This window comes from Anomalospiza imberbis, chromosome 1, assembly GCF_031753505.1.
Source record: "Anomalospiza imberbis isolate Cuckoo-Finch-1a 21T00152 chromosome 1, ASM3175350v1, whole genome shotgun sequence".
NCBI lineage: Eukaryota > Metazoa > Chordata > Aves > Passeriformes > Viduidae > Anomalospiza > Anomalospiza imberbis.
Window position 1 is genome coordinate 94,453,623 of NC_089681.1, and position 24,579 is coordinate 94,478,201.

Genomic DNA, 24,579 nt, shown 5'->3' on the forward strand with positions numbered 1-24,579 from the left:
GCTGGTCAATGGCTATTCAAACTCATTATTCCATTCCTGCAAACTGGTAGTGTTGCTAACAGCTATAGATAGGTATTAGGAATCCTAGTGAAATCTAGAAAAAAGGGCCTATTGGTCACACTCAGTTGCTCCCAGAAAAGTAACTGCTTATCTCTTTATATATTTACTAAATGTATACCAAAAGTACCATTACCTTCCTTCATAATAAATTTTCTTTTCTTCTAGGCCTGTCCAGACTGTATCCAGATCCAACACAAATGGACAAATTCATTCAGATTTCTTGTCAGGTGGGAATCACCAAATGATTTGGAAATTCTTGGAGATACTTATTACATGTTTCAAGGTATAGGGGAGGGTAAAAGAGGGTAAGACAGCCACCTCTTTCTTTTCCACCTTATGAAATTAGTTGTCTAGAAGGGCAGTGCTTGCATGGGAAGATATATGTTAAACTATCTCTGTACTCCTGTCTATTTCATGTTAGAATTAAGCATCATTCTAATATTAAGCAGAATCATAAGCAAAAACAGTTTCTGGTAATTTCAAAATTGCCATTTAAAAAAATGTCTAAATTTTTTACTGTGCAAGCCTCAGTAAAGAAGAAATAAAGAAAATGTTAAAGAAATAAAGTATTCGCAACACAAGGTTGTCCCCTAAAGATTTGTATAAGAATTAGAATTTCTTGAAGGTGTATTTGTTCCAAAACAAGAAGGAATTATGCAATGTAAAAATTGTTTAAGAGCAGTAAAAAGACTTGCAGCACTGGAGAAAAGCATTATCTTCTGTCCAGATTAGGTCAATTTTTGTATCCATATGGTTATCATTATGTATAATCTCAATATTTTGCTTACTTTTGTATGATAAAGGCTGTTTCACTTCAGCTGTTTCTTCAGCATGCTTACATCTATTGTTAGACCGTTCACATGCCAATGCAGCCAAAAAATCAGTTTACAATGCTCCAGAAAGGTTACCTATCCCATGTGGTTCAGCAATCACTCCAATGATGAATCTAACACAGATCTTCTTCCATTGACACTTTTGGGTGTTGTTTTTGTCCTGTGAAATATATTTCTACAGCAGACCTACCTGTGTTATGGCACAAGACTTTACAATCATCCTACACTTGATGTTTTCCAACATATCTATGTCTCAAACATTTTTTAGCCTAGCATTTTGGCCTCATTCCTCAGTTATAGGACAAGAGAAAACAAGTTGTCCTATGAGGCTGCAGATTGTAAATTTAGATTGAATAATAGGTAAAATTTCTTCATTTAAAGGGTTGACAAGCACTGAAAGGGATTGCACAGGGAAGTGTTTGAGTCATCATCTGTGGAGGTATTTAAAAGACCTGTACATGTGATTAGGAACATGGTTTAGTAGTGGGCTTGAAACTGTTAGATTAACAGTGGGAATCATTGATCTTAAGGTTCTTCTCTAAACAAAATGATTCTATGATTCGGAATGTCTAAATAGCTTCATTATGTTAAGAAATATAGGCAGTGTTCAGGGGATTATATTTAGGGTTGTACATTACCTGTCAGCTTGATCTGGCTTTTAAACTTGTCAAAGATATAGGAGTTTGTTGGAGTGATGTTATAAATAGTATTACTGAAACTCTTATCTAAAAAGGCTAATTGACTAAATTATAATTGCCATTTTTGAAATGATGCTGTTACTCTTTATGCATGTCAAGTGATGGATAGTATTCATCAATTTTTAACAGAAACCAGTTTGGTGCAGGTAACACTGTTTATCTTGATAATCCCAGCAACTCAAAAAATACTTTTTATCACACACAAAACCTAAGCAGGTGGAAACAGAACTTTTTTTTCCCCCAGAAACTACAATGAAACTGTTAGATTATGACACACAAAGTTCATCTTCATACACACAGAGGAGCACAGAGAGACAGTGATAATCAGGAAACCCTTACAACTGAAGAAGAGAAGCTGGGGCACTCTAATCTGGCTTCTTTCAGGGCTGTCACAGGAGGACAAGCAGCCTCATTGTCTGTGTGGTGAAAGCCATTGAGGTCAGTCAAGTGGATGGGCTCTCTGTATCAGCTTACAGACCAAGGAGGGTTACTGCCTATGGGATACATCTTGGGATTCTGCAAGGTATTGTATAAGGTGCTTTGAATAGGAAGCAAAGACAGGGAAAGGAGGAAATCAAGCTGTTTTTGAGGGTGAACAACTCTAAGGAGATAGAGAGATGATGGTATTTAGGGGATTGGTTGCATGTGAACAGGTTGATGGTCAGTCTGCTCATCTGGTCATGCCCTTCAATTGGTCACTGCATTCTATCCTATCTTATCAAAATCCATTTCTATTTCCTAGGTGAAACTCTCTCTATACAGAAATGTTCTGAGCCAGTCAGTATGGGATGATCACAAGTTGTGTAATCATCCTGTTGTTTCATGGTACCTTCCTGCAGTCACTAGATAAGTGAGTTTAATGTCCTTGTTAAAACTTCTGTGAATTATTTTTCTCGCATCTTGGGTTGTAGATCCAGGATTATTTGTGACTACATTATTTGGCATTTCTACTGTTTTTACACTGAAGGAAATGTTAGTATTAAGATGTCAGCTAGAATTGCACGTTGTAGAGTTATCCTTTCAAAATATGTATGTGCAGGTAGGAATTAAGCATTGGTTATTAGGCAAGTGATATAGGTGTGTTTTGCACCTTTCTATGTTATCTTCCTTTGAGGTCAGTTTTACCCATTTCAGTTTTCATTGTTTCTATTGTGAGTATTCACATGCACATACTTAGTCCACATAAGGTTTCTCCCCATTCTTAGCTACTCACACCTTAGCAGCACTAAAGTGATCCTTCTGCTTCAGACTTTCTTAATTTTTTCAGTCATGAGTACAGCAACTCTACCTTCCAGGATCCCTTTTCTACATGCACGTGTGTGCTTCCTGAAAGTACTGCAGTATTCAGTGATGGGGATGAAAAGCCTCTTCCCTTGTTGATAACGCTTGGGGGATCATGCTTTAAAATAAACTATAAATACCTCCTAGAGCCAGTAGGTTTTTGTGTTTATCACTTAGCTTCCCTGAAACTTTGCTGAAACTGATGAAATAATTTTCTAAGACTGGTCAGAACTTTGCTTCTATGATGTTGAATTACCCTGATCCAGGTGCATATTAATATTTAAATTATTATTAATATTAATAATAATGTCATATGTCACTTGTGTAAAATTTAAATTATAAATAATTGTTATTATTATAGCTCTATATATAACTTGAGAAAATATGTGCCTTTATGCTCTATGGATGAAAATACTGGCTTATAAAGCCAATTGAAATTCTGTCATTGACTACAGTGGGACTAGAACGCTACAAAAAGTGTTACAGCTGTCAGAATGAGCCTCAGGAAATCTACCAGTTTAATTGCTGCTTTTAATGATTTGTGTTTTATAAACGACATGAATTATCAGCTGCACTCTGTTGTCCTTTTTAACTTTGATTTGGGAGCAGAAATACATACTTCTCAGAAGTCTTGAATGCAAAGTCTTTTCTAAGTGTAATAAATAAACTATTTTCTAAATCACTTACCAAAGCAGTGTGATTCCACCAAAGTGATACAATTTATTGCCAAACTTCTCATTCTGATATAGTATTAAAACATTTCTATAAAGACATTAGCAGAACAACTTGACTTGTTTAAAAATATATGAAGTAAGTTGACACCTTTTGGAAAGTACACACAAGTATCTCCAAACAACAGCACTCTAAAGAGTGACAATTTAAGGCACATGACTGTTTTGCAGCCTTTGTTACATAAATCTCTGACTAGACCATGTATATGTAAAACATAATTTCATATATTTCAATAAGTAGGTTCACAGCTCAGAGAGACAGAATTCATCTCAATGCAAGCAACACTCCTGGGTTTTTTTAACATTGCTAGACCATAGTGGTGCATAATAAACATTGTTAAAAATAATTTCATTCATGGAGCAAAATATGTAGAAGGAACATAAAATATTTCTCCATTTCATGCTTTTGCAAGAAGGTAGTCCATAGTTACTTACTAAATAAATAGCATCTGTGGAATGCCAAGCTTTCCTTTTTCTGACAGAGCATGTCACAAAAAAAATTTAGAGACAGAGTTTTCAGGGAAGTAAGAACTGAACTGGCCTCATCAGAAGTGAATGAGTTGTCAACTGATCATTCCAATCTAATAAACCAGGCCAAAAATAGCTGATACTTACAGCCATATCCTCAACAGCTCTGAATTTATATTGCTGTGATAGAAATTAGTGGTCCTTGACTGATTAAGGCGTGCTGAAGAAATAACCAAACACTTTCACCCACTGGTACACATACCACGGGAAATATGAATGTACAATGAAAAGAGTATGCAAAAAAAAGAAAAAAGTATGACAAATTATCAACTGTTATAACTTGTTTTTTTGTATTTACCCTGGCAGAGAGTGGGAGTGTCTATTTATCAATTGCCCGTGATTAAAAAAGGAATTATATTTCACTATTATGAGTATTATGAGCTATGGGTACATTCTCAAATGTGGAAACTGGGGACATGAAAGTTTTTTTCATCACATTTCAAATTGAGAAATTACGGCAAACAAAACCTTGCTGTAGAATCAATTCTACTAGAAAACATCTTCCGGGGCAGAAGAGCTTCAGGAATTATGCAAGATATTCCAGGGAAAGGTCTCTTTGCTATCAGAATGGCCTGTTTTATTCTTCATTTGTTCAGCTGTAGTGATGCAACATATAGAAAATGCCTAAGGCCCTTGAAACAGTGATGTAAGCCCTTTGTATATAGTGTCTTTCCATTTCTGTTGTTTGAAATGGTGTGATATTCTTCTGTTTTATAATACTACAGCCCACAGCCCTCTTGAAAACATACAGGGTCCTGCCGACTTTTCACAGAGACTGCTGTGTTTGTAAATATGGTAATGTCTATGGATCCTTTTTTCTTTGGGCTAAAAACTTACAAGAACAATAAAAACATATCCTGTGATTTTCAAATCGCATACTCTTGTCTGTGCAACAGTTATGTGGTGAAAACTCCCATCTGCTGATGACAACTTACAATTGTTTCTTTGAGGTTCCTACCTTTGAGGTACACCTTTGAGGTGTACAAAACCAGATTGGTAATGGTCTCAAAAACATGCAGAAAACAGACCACAGTGTAGTTCTCTTTCTGACTGAAGCACAGCAATGACCTGTATGATACCAAAAAGAAAGGAAAGTTTTATTTCAAAGCCAACACCTGATGAGTATCTTGCCAATTTTGGTGTTGGTACTTCAGCATTATGCTATGAGACAGAAGGGCAGATTTTTGGCACATTGCACTTTGCCTGTACTAACATTTGGGATCAGTCATGGTCCTGTTACATATCTATGCCAATTACTAATATACTTGTTCCAATTATATTATGTAGAATGGCATTAATATGCTCTACTTCATCAAAATATTATGTTCACATGCACTCAGTTTCACAAAAATGGTATTTATATTATTGAATTTTAACAAGACTACCTCTGGGTGATGAAGCTTTCCAGCTAGGGACACTGATTTGAATCATTGCCCACGATGACAGCCAAACCGGCAGCTGCTTGTGGGTTGATACCAAAAGAACCATTTATCTCTGAGTCTAGTCTCTAGAGGTGTGCGTTTTATATCTGTCTAGGTTTGTATACAGTATTTGCCATCACATCTCTGCAATTTGCACCAGCCTGACATACAGATTTCAGATACAGGACAAAGATAGAAAAAGGACATGGGCATGAGTTTTCACACATTGCTCTGCTTTTCTTGGGTGTCAGGATAAATCTCGGTTTTGATATCTGACACAGAATAATCTGAAACCCATTCAAAACCTGGGTAGGTCAAATGAAATAATAATTAATTTCTATAGATAAAGTAAAATTTACCACATAAAGCCACTGTCCAGGATCCAGTCTTAAACAATTCAGATACCTCCCTGAAGATGACAGCTCATTTACAAATGTTTTACATTGATATTAAATAGAAAGTAGGAACACATTAGGACCACAGACGTGGCTAATCACTCTCCTTCTATTAATGTCATAAAACCTTTACAATTTATACCACTGAAGATTTCAAGCCAAAATTTCAAGACTGGAATCATCCAAGGCAAAAAGGCCAGAGGACTATACACAGACATGCAGTATTATACATCTATGAGAGGTCTCAGAGTTTTCACTTTTATTTAGTCTTCATCTGAATTGGCTTTCACTGATGTCTCTATCTATCTTCAAGGTGATGTAGATCTAATTCATATGCAGTAAGTGTCTAGTGCAACCATAACTATCATTTGACAGAAAACCACGTACAAAAATAAAGGACATTCCTCATACAAGTAGGTATATACATGCACAGTAGCCAAACTGCCTCTGTACAATACTTTGAACCATCAGCATCCTGAGTCTTTGTGGCACTTAAACCATGTGGCAAAATGCAGAACACCGTCTGAGAGACCACTATCCTGATCAGGTATTGAAAATGATACATAAATTAACATGATAATCTAACAGTGTTTGGAAGGTGTCTTCCAAAGAAGCAGTAAAAATGACAAATATTTACACTTCTGTCTGAGTGAGGCTATTTAAAATAGAGCAGCTTGATTAAGAATATGAAATGAATTGCTTCTGACCATGCAAAGTAAAATTCTGAGCTAATCCGGGATGTTCTTTCATTCCAGTGCTACTGAGTTGAGGGAGTGAAGGTGAAGGAAGGAAATGGCCTTCCTGGAGTACTTGATTAAATTTCAAGATTCCAGGACTTTCCTCTCCCTGGAAAGTTTTACATGAGAGTCAATATTCCACAATTACTCAGTGACACAAATATTCAAGGAGAGTATTTTTCTGTAGCTTGCACTTATAAAAGGCACTGATCCATTTCAATCAAAGTAGACTTAGCAGGGGAGAGGCTAACCATTGGCTTCTTCTACTTTAATTTCATATAGCATAAATGCTTAATTACATTACTGAAGCAGCAAATGCAGCCTATTCCTTTAAATGTATATATGGCATAATAGCATAATAAACCATCTCCATGTCAAAAAACATCAAGGATTTACCATTTGAAGAAATTCTTGGTTTAGCCCTCCAAAAATAGTAGATTATTTGTAACAGTCAACATGAAAAAAAAAAAAAAAGTCATAATTTCCTCTCACTATGCACCCTTTCATTATGAATAAGAACTTAAAAATGTAAGTGCAGCAGAAAGGCTCAAGTGTTTCTGACATCACAGGACCCCACTCCCTTTCCATCTGTAGCCATCCGAGAGCAGATCCTATGAACCAATAGGTTGCTTTCTATTTTTACAAAAGCCCTTTGTTCATCTTCTTCTTTCAATTAAGTCCTTGCTCACAACTGCGTTTCCTCCTGTTCCAAGGTATGTGGTGGGACATGGCAAGATGCTGGAAGAGATGCCAGCTTCTGAAGCTTAGGGTGATGCAGAGGTTTTGGCCTGTGGAAAGAACGTCGGCTTTGTGCACGTCTGGCTGCAGCAGACCTGTAATTCCCTTCTATATCAAGCAACATTTTCTTCTCTTGGGGCTCCTTCATGTAAGAGTCTTCCAGCCCTTCAAACATAAGCAGAGTATTCTCTTCTTGTGAATTCTCTGACTTGAAACTAACTTCAGAACAATAACCTGAGTTTACTGTCTCTTTGTTATTCATATCTGTACCTGATTCCCAGAAGAGATCAGGTACATTTGGGTCACATGAAACAATGTACTCAGAGACAGCAGAAAGAGATATATTCCCTCTGTTTTCCAATGAAGAATAGTTTTGTGTCCAAGGCATTTGAAGGCAAGAGGGGAAGAAGTGGAGGGGATTCACTGAAACACTTCCATTTTGGTTTAGTTGATCATCTGAAGAGGAGTATTCTGTCATTTCAACATTGTGGTCCATATCACCTACAGAGCACAATTAAATAGAAACACTTGTTTTCTATTTGTACACAGTTTATCTATTAGCATGCTGGCTATTGAGCTTTGCTTTTGGCTATTTTTAGCAAGTCTTATAAAAGTGAGTGGTTAAAGATTTTTTTTTCCCTGAAGAACTCTACTCTGTATCCAATTCTATCTTGGATAACCTGAAGTGAATTGATTAAACTTCTTATCCTTGCTGAATGTCAGGCAAAACTTAGCTCAATGTTTAGATGAACAACTACCTGTTTCAGATAGTTAGGAGATGGAGCCATTGTGTGGTCACTAAGGTGTATCTTGAAACAGTCCTGATTCTCAGCAAGGAAATATTTCAGAGATTTTTGAAAAAAAATGTTCTCTTTCAATCAAGTAGCAGAGGGAATCCAGGGAATCAATCTTTTATTGATCAGAACCTATGATCAGTTTTCTGTATACATTAGGTATGTAGAGAAACTTAACATTTCCACTCTTGGCTTCCAGTTTTCATTGTTTTTCAAAACCTTTTAATTGAAGTTTTAGTATCATCCTCCTATTGGGAGAATTTTTTAAAGGAGATCATTCAGAGGACTGTTTCAGACAGTAATAAAGGTGTATGCTTGTTAGCTTGGGAAATCTAATTTTGCAAAACACTTATTAAGAAACACAGTAGTCAAAAATCCAGTGATTTTGACATATCAAAGATACCCACAAATGAACTTACACTTACCATTTCCTAATAATAAAGTGAATTATAAATAAAGTAATTAAATGGAGGAAAAGAACAATGGCTTGCAAGAAAATGTTCTGCAGCTCATATGTCATTATTCTGTGACAATGTTCTCAGTGGGGAAGAAAAAGTGAAGAGAATTTCAATGTGGATAAGTGTCAAGGTGAAATTTTCCTTTTGGAATGCTGCTCATTGTTCACACTTTTAATCAGGATATTGGACTGTAATTCACAGTCATTTAACTAATCCAGTGTTTAATTTAAAACATCATTTTAAAAATAAACAAAGATGCATTATTAAGAAACTCAGTACTGAAACCAAACACAGACCTACAGGCCACTCCAGTAAAGAAAGTGATGTGCTTCCTCTAATTACCCTTGAACTAGCACATCTTCTGGAGGGACAAAAGCCAGAACAGAATAAAAATAGAACTATCTTTTTTACTTCTTCTTAAGAGGTTGTGAAATTCTTCTTATGTCAAAATTAGTAGTATTCATTCTTAGCCTGAGGTGTTTGCCTGAACAAAGTTTCATCAACCAGATACAGAATATTTTCAGCTTACTTTTTTTATTGATGCACAGAGGACACTCTGTGACATGTATTTGTGACCATGGATTCCACAAAAGTATATTCATGATGACACTGACTTGTGCATTTCATTGCACAGTCCCTGAAGTGCCCTGTGTTCCATTCAATTACAACTGAACTGTGGACCTGACCCACCTCGTTTGAAGCACTACCTGACTTGATTATAAAAATGAAAGCTGATTGTATGGTGTGGAAAATTTCCATGCAGCAGAAGTTAAAGGGCAACTGGGATATTAATTTAAACCCAAAGTCAATTAATTTTAAGCCTCTAACACATTAGAAGCAACAAGTTATTTGCTGCATCAGAAAGCTAAGCCTTTTCTAGTTTCAACATAAGGTATGGATTAAGGTAAATTCACAGTTTAAGGATAAAGCTCTAAATAGAAATCTGCTTCTCCACAATTCTGTTGTGTAATTATCCCCACAAGGAGACTCTGATGCATTTTAGTAAATCTAATTAATTTTAAACCCCTTTCTTATGTAATTTAATGGTACATCAGTAGCATCACTGAATAGTTGCATTGTACCAGTGGGGCATTTTTTCTTCCTGGACACTGGATAAATAATTTGGAAAAATGTTCACAGCTAACTCGAGGCTTCTTAGCAAGAGAATAAAAAAATTGTATTCATTTTAGGGAATTCTTTTACCAATTTTATCATCTAGGACTGACTAACCAGGAAACCTGAAGCCTTTTGAAAACGTATGACCAATATTCTGGTACTTAGAATACTATTTTCTTGGCATTTAATATATTCAAGTGAAAACAAAGAGAATGGCCCTTATGTGCTGTAAAAGTAGCAAGGCATTGGACCCCAAATAGCTGAACAGCTCTTCTGCAGAAGGAAAACAGAAAGGTGCTTTGGTAATTAAGTCAGAGGGAAATAAAAGATGTTTAGTTGTACAAAGAAATCAGGAAAGAAAGACATTTTCTGAAAGAAGAAAAAACAGAAGAATAAGTTTACTGATTGATTGATTGATTGATTGATAAGAAGTCTGGTTAAAAAATAAAGGTGATATTATCTCTTAAAATATTACATATGTGTTGATTCTGGGAGAAAAGATCTGGGTCGGTCCTCTGGGCCATCTGCTAGCAGGAAGGAATCTGTTGATTTATTGCTGAGCCGGATTGGAGTGAGTCGTCTGAAGTTGTCTGGAGAATATGGGAGCTGCACTCGGGCCCTTTGTGATGGTACCACAGTGTCTTCACCAGATAACCATGGTGAGAACTTCATGTAGATGCTTTGGTCATCATCAGCTGAAAATACTGGGTTATCAATTCCTAAAAAAAATTTCATGAGTGACAAATAAAAGTAATCAAAATAATTTCTTGATAATACAGCAAGATGCTTTATAAAAGGAGAAAGGCTGTTGGGAAAAAATGGGCTGATACACTGGTATGTGTGTCACTAAGTCAATACACAGACCATTACACACACATATACACCTTGGTTATAGCTAGACATATACTGGATTTCAATAAGGGGAAAAATTGGTTGTCACATCAGATTTGCAATTATGTTAGGGATATCTTGAGACAAAAATAAAATCAATAAAAGATATAATCAGTCCACAAGTGGTAAGCAAGAGAAAAAAAAAGAGCACAGCATAAAATAACTGCAAAAAAATTCAAATCAAATACATAAAAAAGAAATAAGATATGGAAAAAAGTGCAAAAAACCCCAACTTCACAGCTCCATAAACAGATGAGTGTGAGGTAGCTATGGCAGGCCACAAAACAGTCAAAAGTAAGATACAGGAGCTTGTTCATACAGTTATCAAGTTTGACAAGCTTTTACATAAACATTTTGCATCTTGCCATCCACTTATTTCTAGGTGTCTTTATACATACTCAAACATAGAATTTATCATGGAACAGTGTGATGCATAAACTGCATTTAAGGGTGTTTGCCACAAGAGTATGGACACAAGTGTTTTTATTCACTGTAGGTACCAATTACATATGAAGCAAACAGTGGCATGCTGTACAAATTTAAACAGAGAAGGGCTAAAGAGAAATAATAAATTTTAAAACTACATAAGTCATATGATATGGTTCCTGTTATATATAGTTATAAGCTTCCAATCTAATATTTTGGAGTCTTTCAGGGCTGGAAATCAAGGGCATTGAGTGCTCCAGAAATGCTACAATCTGCCCTTTTCAGTGACTTCTATAAGCCTGAAAGGATCTGATGGGATTGTGAAAATAAAAGTAGAAATCTTGCCTGAAATAAGAAGAACAGGCATTTATCACAAATTTATCACAATGAAGTTCCAATGCAAGTGAAAAACAATTCCAGAGGATTAGTATTGACTGGTCTTATGAGGTAAGACAATTCTAAAATAACATTTCCTGCTGCAAGAAATATTTACTGGCTTTAAAACTGGTTTTAAAGGTAGTCATGTTCACAATTGCTGTCAGTTTCAAATGTGATGTTCTCCATACCTCCAGATGTCCAAAAATCTGTATTTTCAGACTGAACATGTAAAATCACTCAATTTAAAAAACAAAACAAAACAAAAATAACCACCCAGGCTAAGTCATCAGCATTTCTAGTACATTTTGTTATATTTGAGGAAAAAAAATCTTTGTAGGTAATAAATATTTTTACCAGCAGGAGCATCAGTGAAATTTTGTTTTGTCACATTAGCCAGGAAATCAACTCCTTTGCCTAGATGCAAAGTCTCATAATCATTATTTTCTTCTGATTCAGAAAACTCCAAATCTAGAGGGAAAGAAAAAAAAAATGCAATTTCATTAGAGACTTCTCTATCAGTTCTGATAGAAAATGCTATTTCCTGCTGGTTTGATGCTGTCATGGTTATCAAAAATACATCTTTAACAAGGATTTTCTTCACTTGACACAGGTCAACATTAGTATAATGACTAGTTTCAAACCTAATGAGGTCATTGCTGCTTTTACTGCAGTAGAATAAGTTTTGCAATAGCTGCTAAACCACTTTTTAAGTCTGTATTCCAATTAAATTTTTTGGGTGTTAAGTAGATGATGGCATCTCTATGCAGAGTTCTTTAATAAGACAATATTGAGTGACCTACTAATGAGTATTTGGAAGGCTCTTCCCAAGGTAGTTCTAGAATATTACACTTGGGGAGCCAACCTGTACTGCTTCTCTCAGTCAAACAAAAATAACACTCAATAAATAATTCAAAGAAGGCACATAAAGAAAAATGTATTTTCGTGGAGGTACTGAGAAAAGATAAATCCCTCTCTATTTTACTTGAGTTGTGTTTGAGATCAAGGAGTTACAGGCATAAACAGAGGGAAGAACACAAATCAAAGTTAGTTCAGTGGCTTTTAACCACATTTAAATTTTGAAGTGACATGTATTATTTTATAATTGTATGACAAACATGTTAGCACCCATCGCATCTTGCCATGCCTGACACCAGTGCCAAAAAAATGGCTAAAACAGGAAAGAATTTTGGGCTTTATATGCAAAACCAGCTTTTGTTAGGGATAGTCCCCAGGCTGGTCAGCTTCCAGTTACACTTCCAAGCCTGATCCGTGTGATAGATCTGTTCATAGAGAGTGGAGCAGTGCTGGAACTGACCTCTGACTATGTGTTCCTTCCAAAGCTACGCCTTCCTTGCTTAGCCTCAGCTCTGATTCAGACCCTTCTAAAACAGTGGACTTGAACTCAGATAAGAATGCAATCTCAGCTACTGAATTTTATATGGCTGATGTTTTAGACAGACATATGTGATGAAAATGTTAGCAGCTCTGTGTACCTTATCCAAACAGAAGCTGAAATTTCATTAACATTGTAGCCCCTACATTGTTTTGTTTACAGAATATAAATGTGATATTTTTAAAATGTGAGCAAAAAGGCCAACTAAAATTTTGTCATCCAGATTCCTAAAAAACCAACTTCTAAACACTATATTTAGGCATGAATCAGATCACCACTCCAAGTTCTGAACTATGACTAGAAGTTCCTTTTTACTTTCAGATTTGCTATGGTATATCACAAAATCTTTTACTGATGCTTACTGGCAATGTAGCTAGTAAAATTCAGTCAATGAAAATAGTCTAAGAATCTTTTTACCTTTTTCCTTCAAAGCAAAATCTTGTACTGGATTTTTGGAAGGAATGTTTCCATTTGGTATGACACTGCTATTTCTCTGAAAAGAGACAAAAAGTGACCAAAAATGCTAATGTCATCAGATAGCAATGGCAGTGACAACCTTTGAAATTATGAGTTCAGCAGAATAAGCCTAAAATCCATTGTAATCTTTATTTGAGACTCAATATGGATGCCACTAATTTCCCACCTACACTTGAAGTGTGTACAGACAGGGTAAAGAAAGAAACTTTGGCTCTTTTCATACTGTGTGTTCTCTCTTAGTTTCACACAAACTTGGTTGAATGCTCCATGCTATCCTGCTACCTCTATTCTGCAAAATCTCCCCACAGTGCAGTAGCATGATTCAGGGTCTGTTGTTTTTCAAGTGATCAGAAATCTCTCACTCAGAAGAAGAGTCCCAAAGCATAGAGAAGTGCAGAATGTGAGAAGAAGCCCCTTGAGTTACCTCCTAGTTTTATCTCTTCTTGCTTAGGTCCTCTAAATTAATGAAATTCTATAGGACAGAGATAAGTGCAGGACATATGACCCTTCAGAATCCTCCCTACCCTTCCTACCCATTAGTTTGTATAATAGGTGGCTACATCTGGGTCCTTGTGAAAGTATTTTTACCCTTTTTTGGCCCCGGTCTCGTTTGTGGACTTTATTGAGCTTCTTGGAATGGTTTATTCCTAGTTTGGTACTCTTGAAAGATTCTAAGCGCTTCCTCATTGTCCTATGGAAAATCTCCTTGTCTTGTTTGTCATCTTCACTGTGCATGATCTCATGTCGACTGTACAGGTGTTTGTGCTGTGGCCAGGAAGGGAAGACAATATTCATTTACTTAGAAATACAGGTGAAAGCCCTGAATCAATGCATTCAATCAGTGTCATGAAAATGTACACAACTCTGTAAGAAAGAATGAACTAAAGGCTAGCCTGAAGACATTAATGAAACTCCCATTTCAATTTTTTCTTCATGAAACAGGTCCAGGATTTTTAAGTGTGTAAGAGTCGACTGTTATTCAAAGTAAGTTTCTCCCCTATAAGTGTCTGAATCCCTTCAGCTGATACACTTCATTTAATCCTGATCAGAACCTTTGCTGTCCACAGTTCTGCATTCCACGGCCCCCAGTGATTTCAAAGGCACTAGTTCTTTTAAAATGCCATGTTCTTAAATGAGAAATCACACAAAGAGCCTGTCTCCCTCAAGGGTGAGGATTTTGCAGTGGCTTCTTTCCTTTTGAGTTTCACTCGCAAGTTTGGTTCCTATTTCCTCTTAGTTTTAGACTAGAAAACAGTCCAATGCTAGCCTCTTGCTCTTACCTCCTGCCTGGGTTTATACAGGTACTGCTGTAGAGTGTGATGAGCGAGGGTATCTTCTGTGTCCCGGACACTTTTCCTTCTCTGCTCTAAAGCTTGCATGTCAAGGCAAACCGGTCCAGCTTTTTCTCTCCTGAAAAAAACCCACAAACAGTGGTTTTTGAAATCAGTGATTGCTGAAAAGGAAGAAAAAACAGGAAGATGAGGAATGAAAAGGAGAAAACAAGATGAAGTTTAAAAAAAAAAGAAGAGGAAGAACAGGCTAAATGACAAAGACTGAGTAAATGTCTAATTGGAAATGTGAAAAGGTCATTGGTTTTTGTCTTTCAGGGGGATGTAGCATTAATTAACTTCACAGTTTACATGACACAGTCTGTTCAGTAACAGATTCATCAAAAAGTTAAGGAAGGGGCAATTTTTTTTCCTTGCTGCTCTCCTTACTTTTTCTGGACCAAACACAGAAATAACATCTAGCCCTGTATATAACAGTTGGTGAACCAAAGGCAAATGAAAAGACTTTAATGTGGATGTCTGTGTCATCTTACCAGAAAAAATTGTGTGTAAAATATGACATTATAAATCCATATATACCCATTTTCTGTGGGAGAAAATATTAATTAAAGTTCAAAAAAGTAGTGACTGAAGCCCCTGTAATTTGCATTTAACAGTGTTTCATTTTCCTCTCATATACCACCCCGTCAGTCCACTTTACTTACAATAAATAAGAGACAGAGGTTTCCACAGTGCTTGGGAGTGGAGTGCTGAAATCCACATTTACCATGTTGTCTGTACTTGGAGAACGTATAAATGCCAGTGAACCTCTACGTTCTCCCTGGTCATGGAAAGAAACAAGACATATTACAGCTGTCAAAACCTAGGACAAAATGCGTATCAGAACACAGATAATTTGTGAGACTGTATTTATGCAAATGGCACAAGAAACATGGGAGGAGCTCTATCTAGGTAACATATAAAAACCATTATTAGGTTTTATGGTTTCTTTACGTTGAGTGACATTATCCCAACAAACAAAGCAAAAAGAAAATCTATTCCACTCTTAGAAACTGATTTTAAAGAAGTGAATGAATTCCTGTGCCTCAGTAGATTTGCAATTTTACTTTGTACAATGCTGCAAGCCAGGAGCCAGGAGGATGTTTATGTTTCAACACATCAACACATTATCAGTAGCATTTTCAAAGACACAACATTAAGTTTTCTGTTCTCTACCAGACTGGAAGCAGCAAATATTACGTGGTGATAGAAGTCTACAAGACTATTAAGAAGAGTTTATGGCATGACAAGATGAGATATTGAAGAGATGAGATTTTTCTTTCAGTTTTAAAACTGATGCCACAGAAGTGAACTACCGGAAAAGCTCAGTTGATGTCTTCATACTTTTCCCTACACCTTAAATAATCTCTTGTTTAGCTAAAAGGTATCTCTTGGGTGACATTGTGGTTACACAGGCTGAAAACATCTATGGTTTTGAATCACAGTGGAGAGAAATCACATAGCATGTCTCTAGATTTTAAGCAGTAATAATCAAGAAAAATCACCGCCCTTGCAGAACAAAGTTTTTATCTACATTTCTCCAACTTTAACTGTACTGTGTTCCCTTTACATTTTCATATTCATGGAGCAAACAAAAAAAAAGTTTTCTTTTGATGTGGTAACCCACATACGTATTGCAGTACGTGGGTTACCAATGGCATCAAGAAATACACTGTGGCCTCTGCAGGCAGAAAACTTGAGGTTAATAACATTGAATTCTGGGAGAACATAATCCCATCCATTTTCTTAAGTGAATCTGACTTTCTTTTCAAATCAAGTTTAATGTTTCATATATACATCATACGAAATAATCAGTGAAGGTATTTTAGCCAGAACAAGTTATGAACCATGAGTATTTTAAGTCACTTCTCTTCAGTTGCTCTGGGTTATTTTCATTTTTCTTGGCTTAGGTTCTCCCCTCAACTGTAAGGAGTTTACTTAGATAGTGACTGAACTCTCTCAATTCTTATTTATTATATAGATGCACCACAGCAGCAGAGTTGAACAAAGATATAAAATAATTTTTAAACTCCTCAGTTTCTTGCAAGTAAGAAGAGAGTGAGTAGCTGGGGGAGGCAGGTCTTTACTTGTCTTTTACTAGTCTGTTATTTTACAGTTGGTTCTTCTGTAGTAGGTTTTAATATTCTTTGTTATAAGTTTGTAATGGTTCAGTCTCTGTACCCCATTTGGCTTCCCTAATGGTTCAGTCCTGAGTTGTTTGCCACAGTTTTCCCCGACAAAATGTATGTCAATCCAGATGTCAATCCATCTGTATATCTCCCTTGTTCCCTTGTCTTACCCCTGTCTGTCAAAGATAGCACACTCCTTTGGTTCTGGAGAGTTGTCCTTCATCCCTTCCTCAAAGCAGAATTGGGTTGTAAGGTTTGCTCCCTCCCCATGTTGGCTTCTACTGGGGAGTCCTTACCCTGTACCCCTCCCCTAATGCCCTCCTATTGGTCAAAGGTTGTGTCCTCCCCATGTTCCCCCCATCCCTATAAAAGTAGCCCCTTCAGGTTCAGATTGGGTTCACTTGCTTTGCCCCAACTTCAACATTAAACATTTGGAGATTCAGACAAGTGTCCCTCCCTTATTCCTTTGCCTCAGTTTCCTCATGCCCTGTGCCTCTGCTGTGCTACCCACACCACAACAATCATCGCCACCCGCAACAGTCTCGGCAGAGACTCGGGGGCAACCACACGCGTGTCTGCCCTGCGGCCACAAGCAGGACAGCGAGCCGGCAAACCTCCATCCCTGGCTGCCGAGAGCCAGGCGCACTTGTACTAGAAGAAATAACTTCAATTTCAATGTCAGCTTGTAATTCACAGATATTTAGTTCAAAGATATATTTGCAAAGTGAAGTTTTCTTTAAATACATTCTTTTGATACATTGCTTTAACAACTTTTTAGTTGTTAAAGCAATGTATCATTGAAGAAAATATTAAAGTAAGAAAGGTGAAATTACTTTATGATTCACAACTTATAATTAATTTTTGCTGGAAGAAAATATATTGCAAAACTTCTGTAGAACTTGGAGAACTTTCAATTTCTTTTTCTATTATTATCAGCTCAGTAGACATTTGCCCAACAGAATTTATCTGCAAGAAACAATATACACAAATAGGATTTGGACTAAGGTAACAAAAAGCAATTCTGTTGTGTTTCATCTCCTAAAAAATTATTAGCTGAATTTTTAGAAATCTGTCTTTAATATATGGGATCAAAGACATTATTGGATAAAAAATCTGACTCTAAATCTGCATGTATTAGTGATCTATAAAGCTCTTTGCATCTGTTAAAGAGAAAAAACACTATAATGAATCTACTGAACAGATTCAGCAATGAATCTGAACATGAATATCGTGGCCACCCACCTCAAAGTCATTATCCAACTTTCTTCCTCTGAGGTGTAACCCACAAAGAATCACAAGAAAGAAAATTAGTTCTTGAGCTCAGATGGTCTAAAAACCAAATGAATAACTTACAAAATCTCAAAATTTGCTTGTCTTGTTGAACTATTCTCTATCTTCCATACTAACATAATTTCTGAATTTCATCTTGTTTTCTCAGTTCAATCACCAAAATTATATGTTTCATTTGAAGACTGCCTGGCTGTAGCCCATTAAAAAAAAAAAAGCTTAGTAGTAGTAGTACCAATGATAGTAATAGTTTTTATTTAAATTAAAATAATTAACTGATGTATCACCTAACTGTGAAAATTAATTCAATTGGAGATTATGGGCATGGATAGATTATAATTTCAAAGACCACTTTTAAAAATATTCCATTTAAAACTATCCTTTACACTGTATCAATACTGCACATTCGTGGCTGTTTGAACTGAGGTGACTAGTTTCATACTGAAGATTAGGAACTCTTACGCAATTGAGCAACACTGCCACAGTACTCCTGCAGAAGGTCAGAAACTTTTTTCAAATCTCCTTCAAAAACTTCTCCTGTTGCAAGTCTAAATTTTCCCTAACTTCACAATTCTTTGATTGCAATTGATATTTGTAGTATATTTTACCCTAATTACTGACTCGTGGGGGTTATGATTCCATTGAATTAAAGTTACTCTTTTTTATATTTTTTTTTCTTTTGTGCATGTTACAGTGATCTGGCAGATTGCGATTAGCAGTCCCACACTTTGGTCACATATGCACACCATTTAGAAGCGAGCTTCTTCAAATCAGATTTGTCATCACATGGAACCACTATCCTGCAGGAGCCAGACCCTGTTGACATTTAGAAAGATAACACCCCTCCAGAATTACAGTATTTTTTTCATGTAATGAATATAGAAGTAAAGATATTCAGTAAAATGCAACAGAGATGTACACTGAAGTAAGTACAATAAACTAACATTTGGTGATCAGGCACAATATTGAGAATTACAGCTTCTCAAACCAGAAATACTGACACTCAAAACACATTAAAAAAATAAATAAAAGCAAAGCTGATATAGAAATAGTTTTCCTTTCCTTTAGGCATCTCCTGCAATAGATCAACTTTAGGTCAAAGTACAAATTTTAAAAAACAAATTCCAAATGACGCTATAATGTGTCAACAAATGTTCATAAGTACCTCAGCCACATAGCTAATTGCATCCTTCAAGTTGAGCTCATGGAAAACATTAAGGATTTGGTCCCTTGATTTTTGAGCAGACCTTCTCATCAGTATTTTTCTGAGGTATTTCCTATCAAAATTGGACCACCTGATAATTTAAACAAACTGTGTTAATGGCAACAAGCAATTTTAGTTTCAAAGCATTTTTAATTTAGCATAAATTATATTTTTTAGCTAAACACTTTGAAAAAAAAGGTGAACAATGGAATGTGAGGGATTTGTGTTTTGAAGATTTTCAATTAGTATGTGATGAAAGTCAAGGAAAAGCCTGCTACAGACTTATTCAGCTATCACAAAGCATTTAATCAGTTCACTTACCCAACACTACTGCAAGAGTGCTAGATTACGGCATCCAATTTTGGAGTCAGTAATACATTTTATACTTTGGGATATTATGCTACCTTATTTTTTCACTTCTGATTATGTTTAATTTTCTTCCCTTGTTGAGAAAGTAATCTGCTTTTTCCCAGGTATATTGTAGGACAGCCAGACCAGAAAATCAGTTCAGAATGACAGTGCCCTTCCAGAACCTCTACCAGAGGGCATTATTCATGCACTGATGTGCCTTTGGGGATAGTAGCCATGTGTATTTTCAATGATTTACACTTCCAAGATTGTCTGATAGTAGAATATCTGCCCTGTCATGTTTAGGGTCCAAAACATTAAAGGCTGTTGTAGTTTCTTCCAACTTCCTCAACACTTCATATAAAGGGCATGAGGCAGCTTCGGTGACTACTGCTCAGAATTTCTCTATCCATCTTGCCCAATGGCCATTTTGAGCTTTTGATTCAGATTGCTTAAACCTTTTTGTGTTAAATATTATTCACATAATTGATAACTATTCCTCTTCTCTGGCCAGAACATCTGACCAGAAGGCTCTAATTCAGGTTGCCACACCTGAACCCATCAGTTAGGATGCTAGGGGTTGACATTTCTTTATGGAAGCAGCACTTTCATGTACATAGAGTCCAAAAGGCAGGCTTAAGATGGTCTCGTTCAAAATACATTCATCATCAAACCACATACTCAACCATGAATCTACATTAAGCTATTCCTTCTGTTCTTACTCAAGGGGATTGCTTTCTGACATGCAAGAACTCACATGCTAATCTGCCACTTTAAAAATATAGCTCTGTCTTTGAGGCAATACATCAAAACTAGAGACGTATTTGTGCGTGTATTATATATAGCCTACTGAAATTTATTCCCGAAAAGTAAACTATAAACTTAGACCAAAATAAAGAAGATGTTCTGTCTGTAGTGCCTCGGAAAAATTTTTACTGCATAAATAAATGAAGATCAAAAGGAAAGGAGATTGTCTCTATAACCGGATGCAGGTGAGCAATTCTACTTGAGTTCCAGTACAAGCTAGTTTCAGCCTAAGAACTGTATTGTTTTGCAAGATAATGTTAAACCTAAGATAACAGACTCAGCTTCTCAGAAAGCATTAGGGGTGTGCTCTGCAGAAAGGTAACACAACAACATGGCTTTTGGACTGGAATTGGCATGTTGAGTCAGCAAGAGGTTAGCAGGTCAAAACTGACTCTTTTCACCTATGAAATGACCTGACTTCAGGGAGAGAATGGCCTAACTTGAAATAACATTCTTAAGGCTGTCCAGATTTAATGTCTTTTTTCCACATTTATTCATCTAGGTATGGAAATGTGTTCATCACAAAGGTAAATCTTCACATGTCGGAAGGAAATGGTGTATCTTCCAGGTGAGTAATTCTACTTCTCTCTAGATGAATCACCTATAAACAGAGGGGATGGTTCACTATTGGTTTCAGACTAATAGGCTGAAACTGTCAGAGTAATTTCGGAGCACCCTCTGCCATAATTTTCAGAGGTGTTGAACACATCCTTGTAGAGATAGGATAAACAGCTAGCATAGTTGTTGGTGAGGATTTTTAGTGCATCCACACATAAATAGTGTGGATGAATAGTTCATGAAAGGTAGTAGTACAAAGAAAAACCAACATAACCTTCTAGGTGAAAACTTTTGCAAATAGTTTGTTCTCTAATCTTGAGAGAATGACCCCTGTATGTGAACTGAGGCACCTGCAAAGGCATAATCTGAACTGTGGAAGAGAAAGGAAAGATTCTAGATGTAAGGGGAAAAAATACACTGTTTTGACAGTTTTTCCACTATTTTCAGTAATTAACCTCTTTAACTACATTTAGCATCCTTGCCTTCCCTAAGCTTACAGGCTTAAAAAGTTATAATGTACAGATAATATTTCCTAGCAGTATTTCAAGGTTCTAAATTGGTTACTACTTACTTGTCTCTCAGATAATGATGCCCTATTTGTCCAGAAATGTCTTCTATAGCAGAAAGAATGTGATCAAATGCCTAGGAAAGTGAAAGTGGAATGAATGTCCTTACAGAAATTAAAAAGCATAAATAGAAAATAGCTCAATTTATTTCAAGTTATACCAAGTGACTATGGAGAATAATTTTATGGCTGTTATAAACTTTCCCCCCCCATTTACAGAAGTACTAACAACTATAAGCTTTTCTGCAAAGGTCCTGAACTTTCTAACCAGTTCTTCATAAATTCACTTTAGTATTCTTGAATTACAAGGGTCTCAGTGAGAAGGTACTTAAACCTCCATTTTAACATACAATTTTAAAGTTGTTATGGACTCATTTTATCATCTCCATTTCTGCCCTATTAAGTACATCTGCCACTATTAGTGTAGGTGATTATTTCAGTTGAGCAGTTTCCACAATGATTCTTTTTAAATGTTTCAGGAGTTCATAATCCCCTCAGAGTAGAAGTAGGAACCATTCTTATAATATCTAGGGCAAAATTTCATACTGAGTATATTAGCTGGCTGATAGAAATCTGGAGGCTTATAACTCTTGATTCAAACCAAGACAGCTGCAGGAACAATTTGGCCTTTTTCTGTAGATGGTTATTAACATTTCACTCTGAACATTGGAATGATTACTGCAGAATATATATATAGGTGCTAGGTTTGGAACAGCAGGGCTGACATTTGGCACTAGTGAGGCTGTATCTCTAGTCCTGTGTCCATTTCTGGGCCCCTCACTTCAGAAAGGACATTGAGGTGTTGGAGCGTGTCCAGAGAAAGGCAACAAAGCTGGGGATAGGTCTGGAACACAAGTCCTGTGGGGAGCAGCTGGGGGATCTGAGGTTGTTAAACCTGGAGAAAAGGAGGCTCACTCTCTATAACTAGCTGGAAGGATGTTGTAGGCAGGTGGGTGTTGGCCTTTTCTGCCATGTCTCAAGTGAAAGGACAAGAGGAAATGGTCCTCAGTTGTGCCAGGGGAAGTTCAGATTAGATTTCAGAAAAAAAACTTTTCCCTGAAACAGTGGTAAGCACTGGAATAAGTTGCCCAGGGAGGTGGTGGAGTCATTGTCTCTGTGAGTGTTCAAGAGTTGTCTGGGTGTGGTACTGGGGGATGTGATTTAGGGGTGACTATGGTGGTGATGTGTTGATGTTTGGACAGGATGTTCTTGAAGATCTCTTCCAACCTTGATGATTATGATGTCTTATACTCTTCCATCCTTTAACCTATATTTATATTGAAAAGTTATGTTTTCTTTTAATGAATGAAAACTTTATAATGTGATGTGAAAGTCAATTGGAAGAGTTTGTGTTTCAAAATATTCTAAAAGGGCAGAGAAATCCTGGGACATACAACATTCACACTGAATTAAAACTGTTGTCATTAATCTGGAATGTCAGTATATAATTTTTCTGTACTGGGTAGCAGAGTATTTTTCTATGTAATATGCAAGCTACAAAGCCTACTTTCCTACCTTTTCCAAAAATTGAGTTTTTGAGAAGGAAAAATAAAAATTTTTGGACATGCTTTGCCCTAGCAATCATCAGTCATTCTCCTCTTTTAGATGAAGACAAAGCAGCATATTCCATCTGTGCTGTTTCCCCAGTACTCACAGGCCCATTGAATTCTCAAGTGAAAGACCAGAACTTTCATATGAATATCCTCTCATAGGACTCCAACCAAAGAGAAAAACAGCAATGCACAAATAACTTTTGAAATGTTTGAAGGATTTTGCTGTTGAAATTTGATAGCCCTGTCCCTTACAAAAAAAGACATTTTCACTAACAATTTTGTTTTCTCTTAAGGTGGTCTGTAAAAATGCAAAAGATACCATGAGGTCTTTTTAAAATATCTTACTCTGCCATGAAGTTTCTCATTCAGTTTTGGTTCTCTGTGTTCAGTTTTCTTCACTTTCAGCCACTGTACCAAAGGTTTGATAGTCAGTCCCTAAGGATTGAAACACGACAATAAATGCTTGGAAGTGCTCTTAGTCTTTCCTCCAGCTTGTTAAACAGAAATAAAGCACATTTGTGTTTTATTTGGTGGTTCTCGTACTTTCTCAGTTGATTTCTATTCCTTCTAGAAGATAAAATAATACAGTACCCTCAGCTCCTATTACAAAGGTTTGAAAAGACAACAGTGGAAAAATATATCATCTATAGGAAAAATATGGTAGTGGAAGAGTAGAAGTGTTTCCTATGCCACTGAATGTGGTATTTTCTCCACAAATCAGGAGTCTGTGAACACAACTAAACTTTCTGTAATACACTTCAGAAAATATTGTAAGCTGCTATCTACTGACATGTTTTCATTTAAATTTCTTTTTTTTTCATCCAGAAAGTGCTATTTGTTTGGATGTTAAATACTTTCTTGCCCCACTGCTTGCTGCTACTTTTAAAACAAGGACTGAGGCTCAGGTAGATCAGCTTAATGACTGTATCTGCCCATTAAAAGCACTGTTCCTTATAGTTATTCACATGAGGTGAAGGATGTTTAATCAGATATTAACTTGGCACTATTAATTCCAAGCAGCTAAGACTGAACAATTTTTAGCACAGAGGAAATTGTGTTTTGCCCCATGTGGTCCCACATGAAAACATAAAATTGGATCTTTGTTACTAAAATTACAAATTCAATTATGCTTTCAGTTTAGTGAAACAATATGCAACCTTCAGCTGAGAACTGCTTTAAGCATTCAGTACATTTGAGGGACTCCTTCTCCTTGCAAGAAGCATGGTTAAGAAGTTAAATTACCTGGAATATAACAGTAAAAAACACAACAATGATAGTTGTGCTGACAAACAGGTTTCTGTCTTTTACTTTTTCCCCATCCAGAAGTGCAACAAGAGCAAAAGCAACTGCTCCTCGTAGCCCACCGTAGGACATCACCACCTGGTCTATTATCTCCAGCTGGACAGTTCTGTAGCGGTTAAGAATCCACGTCTGCATAATGACAC

General features: G+C 36.4%; 1 protein-coding gene and 1 long non-coding RNA gene across 3 annotated transcripts in view; one reads left to right on the forward strand and one right to left on the reverse strand.

Annotated features, from left to right (window-relative positions):
• Positions 1-7,622: 7,622 nt before the first annotated feature.
• The window catches only part of SLC9A3 (solute carrier family 9 member A3), a 53,847-nt gene continuing 36,890 nt past the window's right edge, over positions 7,623-24,579 (reverse strand). Inside the window, exons 7-17 of one of the 2 annotated variants that reach the window (XM_068200347.1) lie at positions 24,377-24,579; positions 23,480-23,569; positions 21,588-21,658; positions 19,265-19,394; positions 15,349-15,464; positions 14,636-14,765; positions 13,944-14,120; positions 13,296-13,371; positions 11,840-11,953; positions 10,266-10,509; positions 7,623-7,923 (exon numbers count right to left, since the gene is read on the reverse strand). In XM_068200347.1, coding sequence (XP_068056448.1) covers positions 7,920-7,923; positions 10,266-10,509; positions 11,840-11,953; positions 13,296-13,371; positions 13,944-14,120; positions 14,636-14,765; positions 15,349-15,464; positions 19,265-19,394; positions 21,588-21,658; positions 23,480-23,569; positions 24,377-24,579 — 1,355 coding nt within the window. In that variant the 3' untranslated portion in view covers positions 7,623-7,919. Of the gene's footprint in view, positions 7,924-10,261; positions 10,510-11,839; positions 11,954-13,295; positions 13,372-13,943; positions 14,121-14,635; positions 14,766-15,348; positions 15,465-19,264; positions 19,395-21,587; positions 21,659-23,479; positions 23,570-24,376 lie in introns of those variants that run through there. The other variant, XM_068200357.1, reaches the window with a different exon arrangement.
• LOC137479786 (uncharacterized) lies at positions 21,271-23,660 on the forward strand. Its single transcript, XR_011002510.1, has 2 exons — positions 21,271-22,530; positions 23,187-23,660. It is a non-coding gene; the product is annotated as an uncharacterized lncRNA (long non-coding RNA).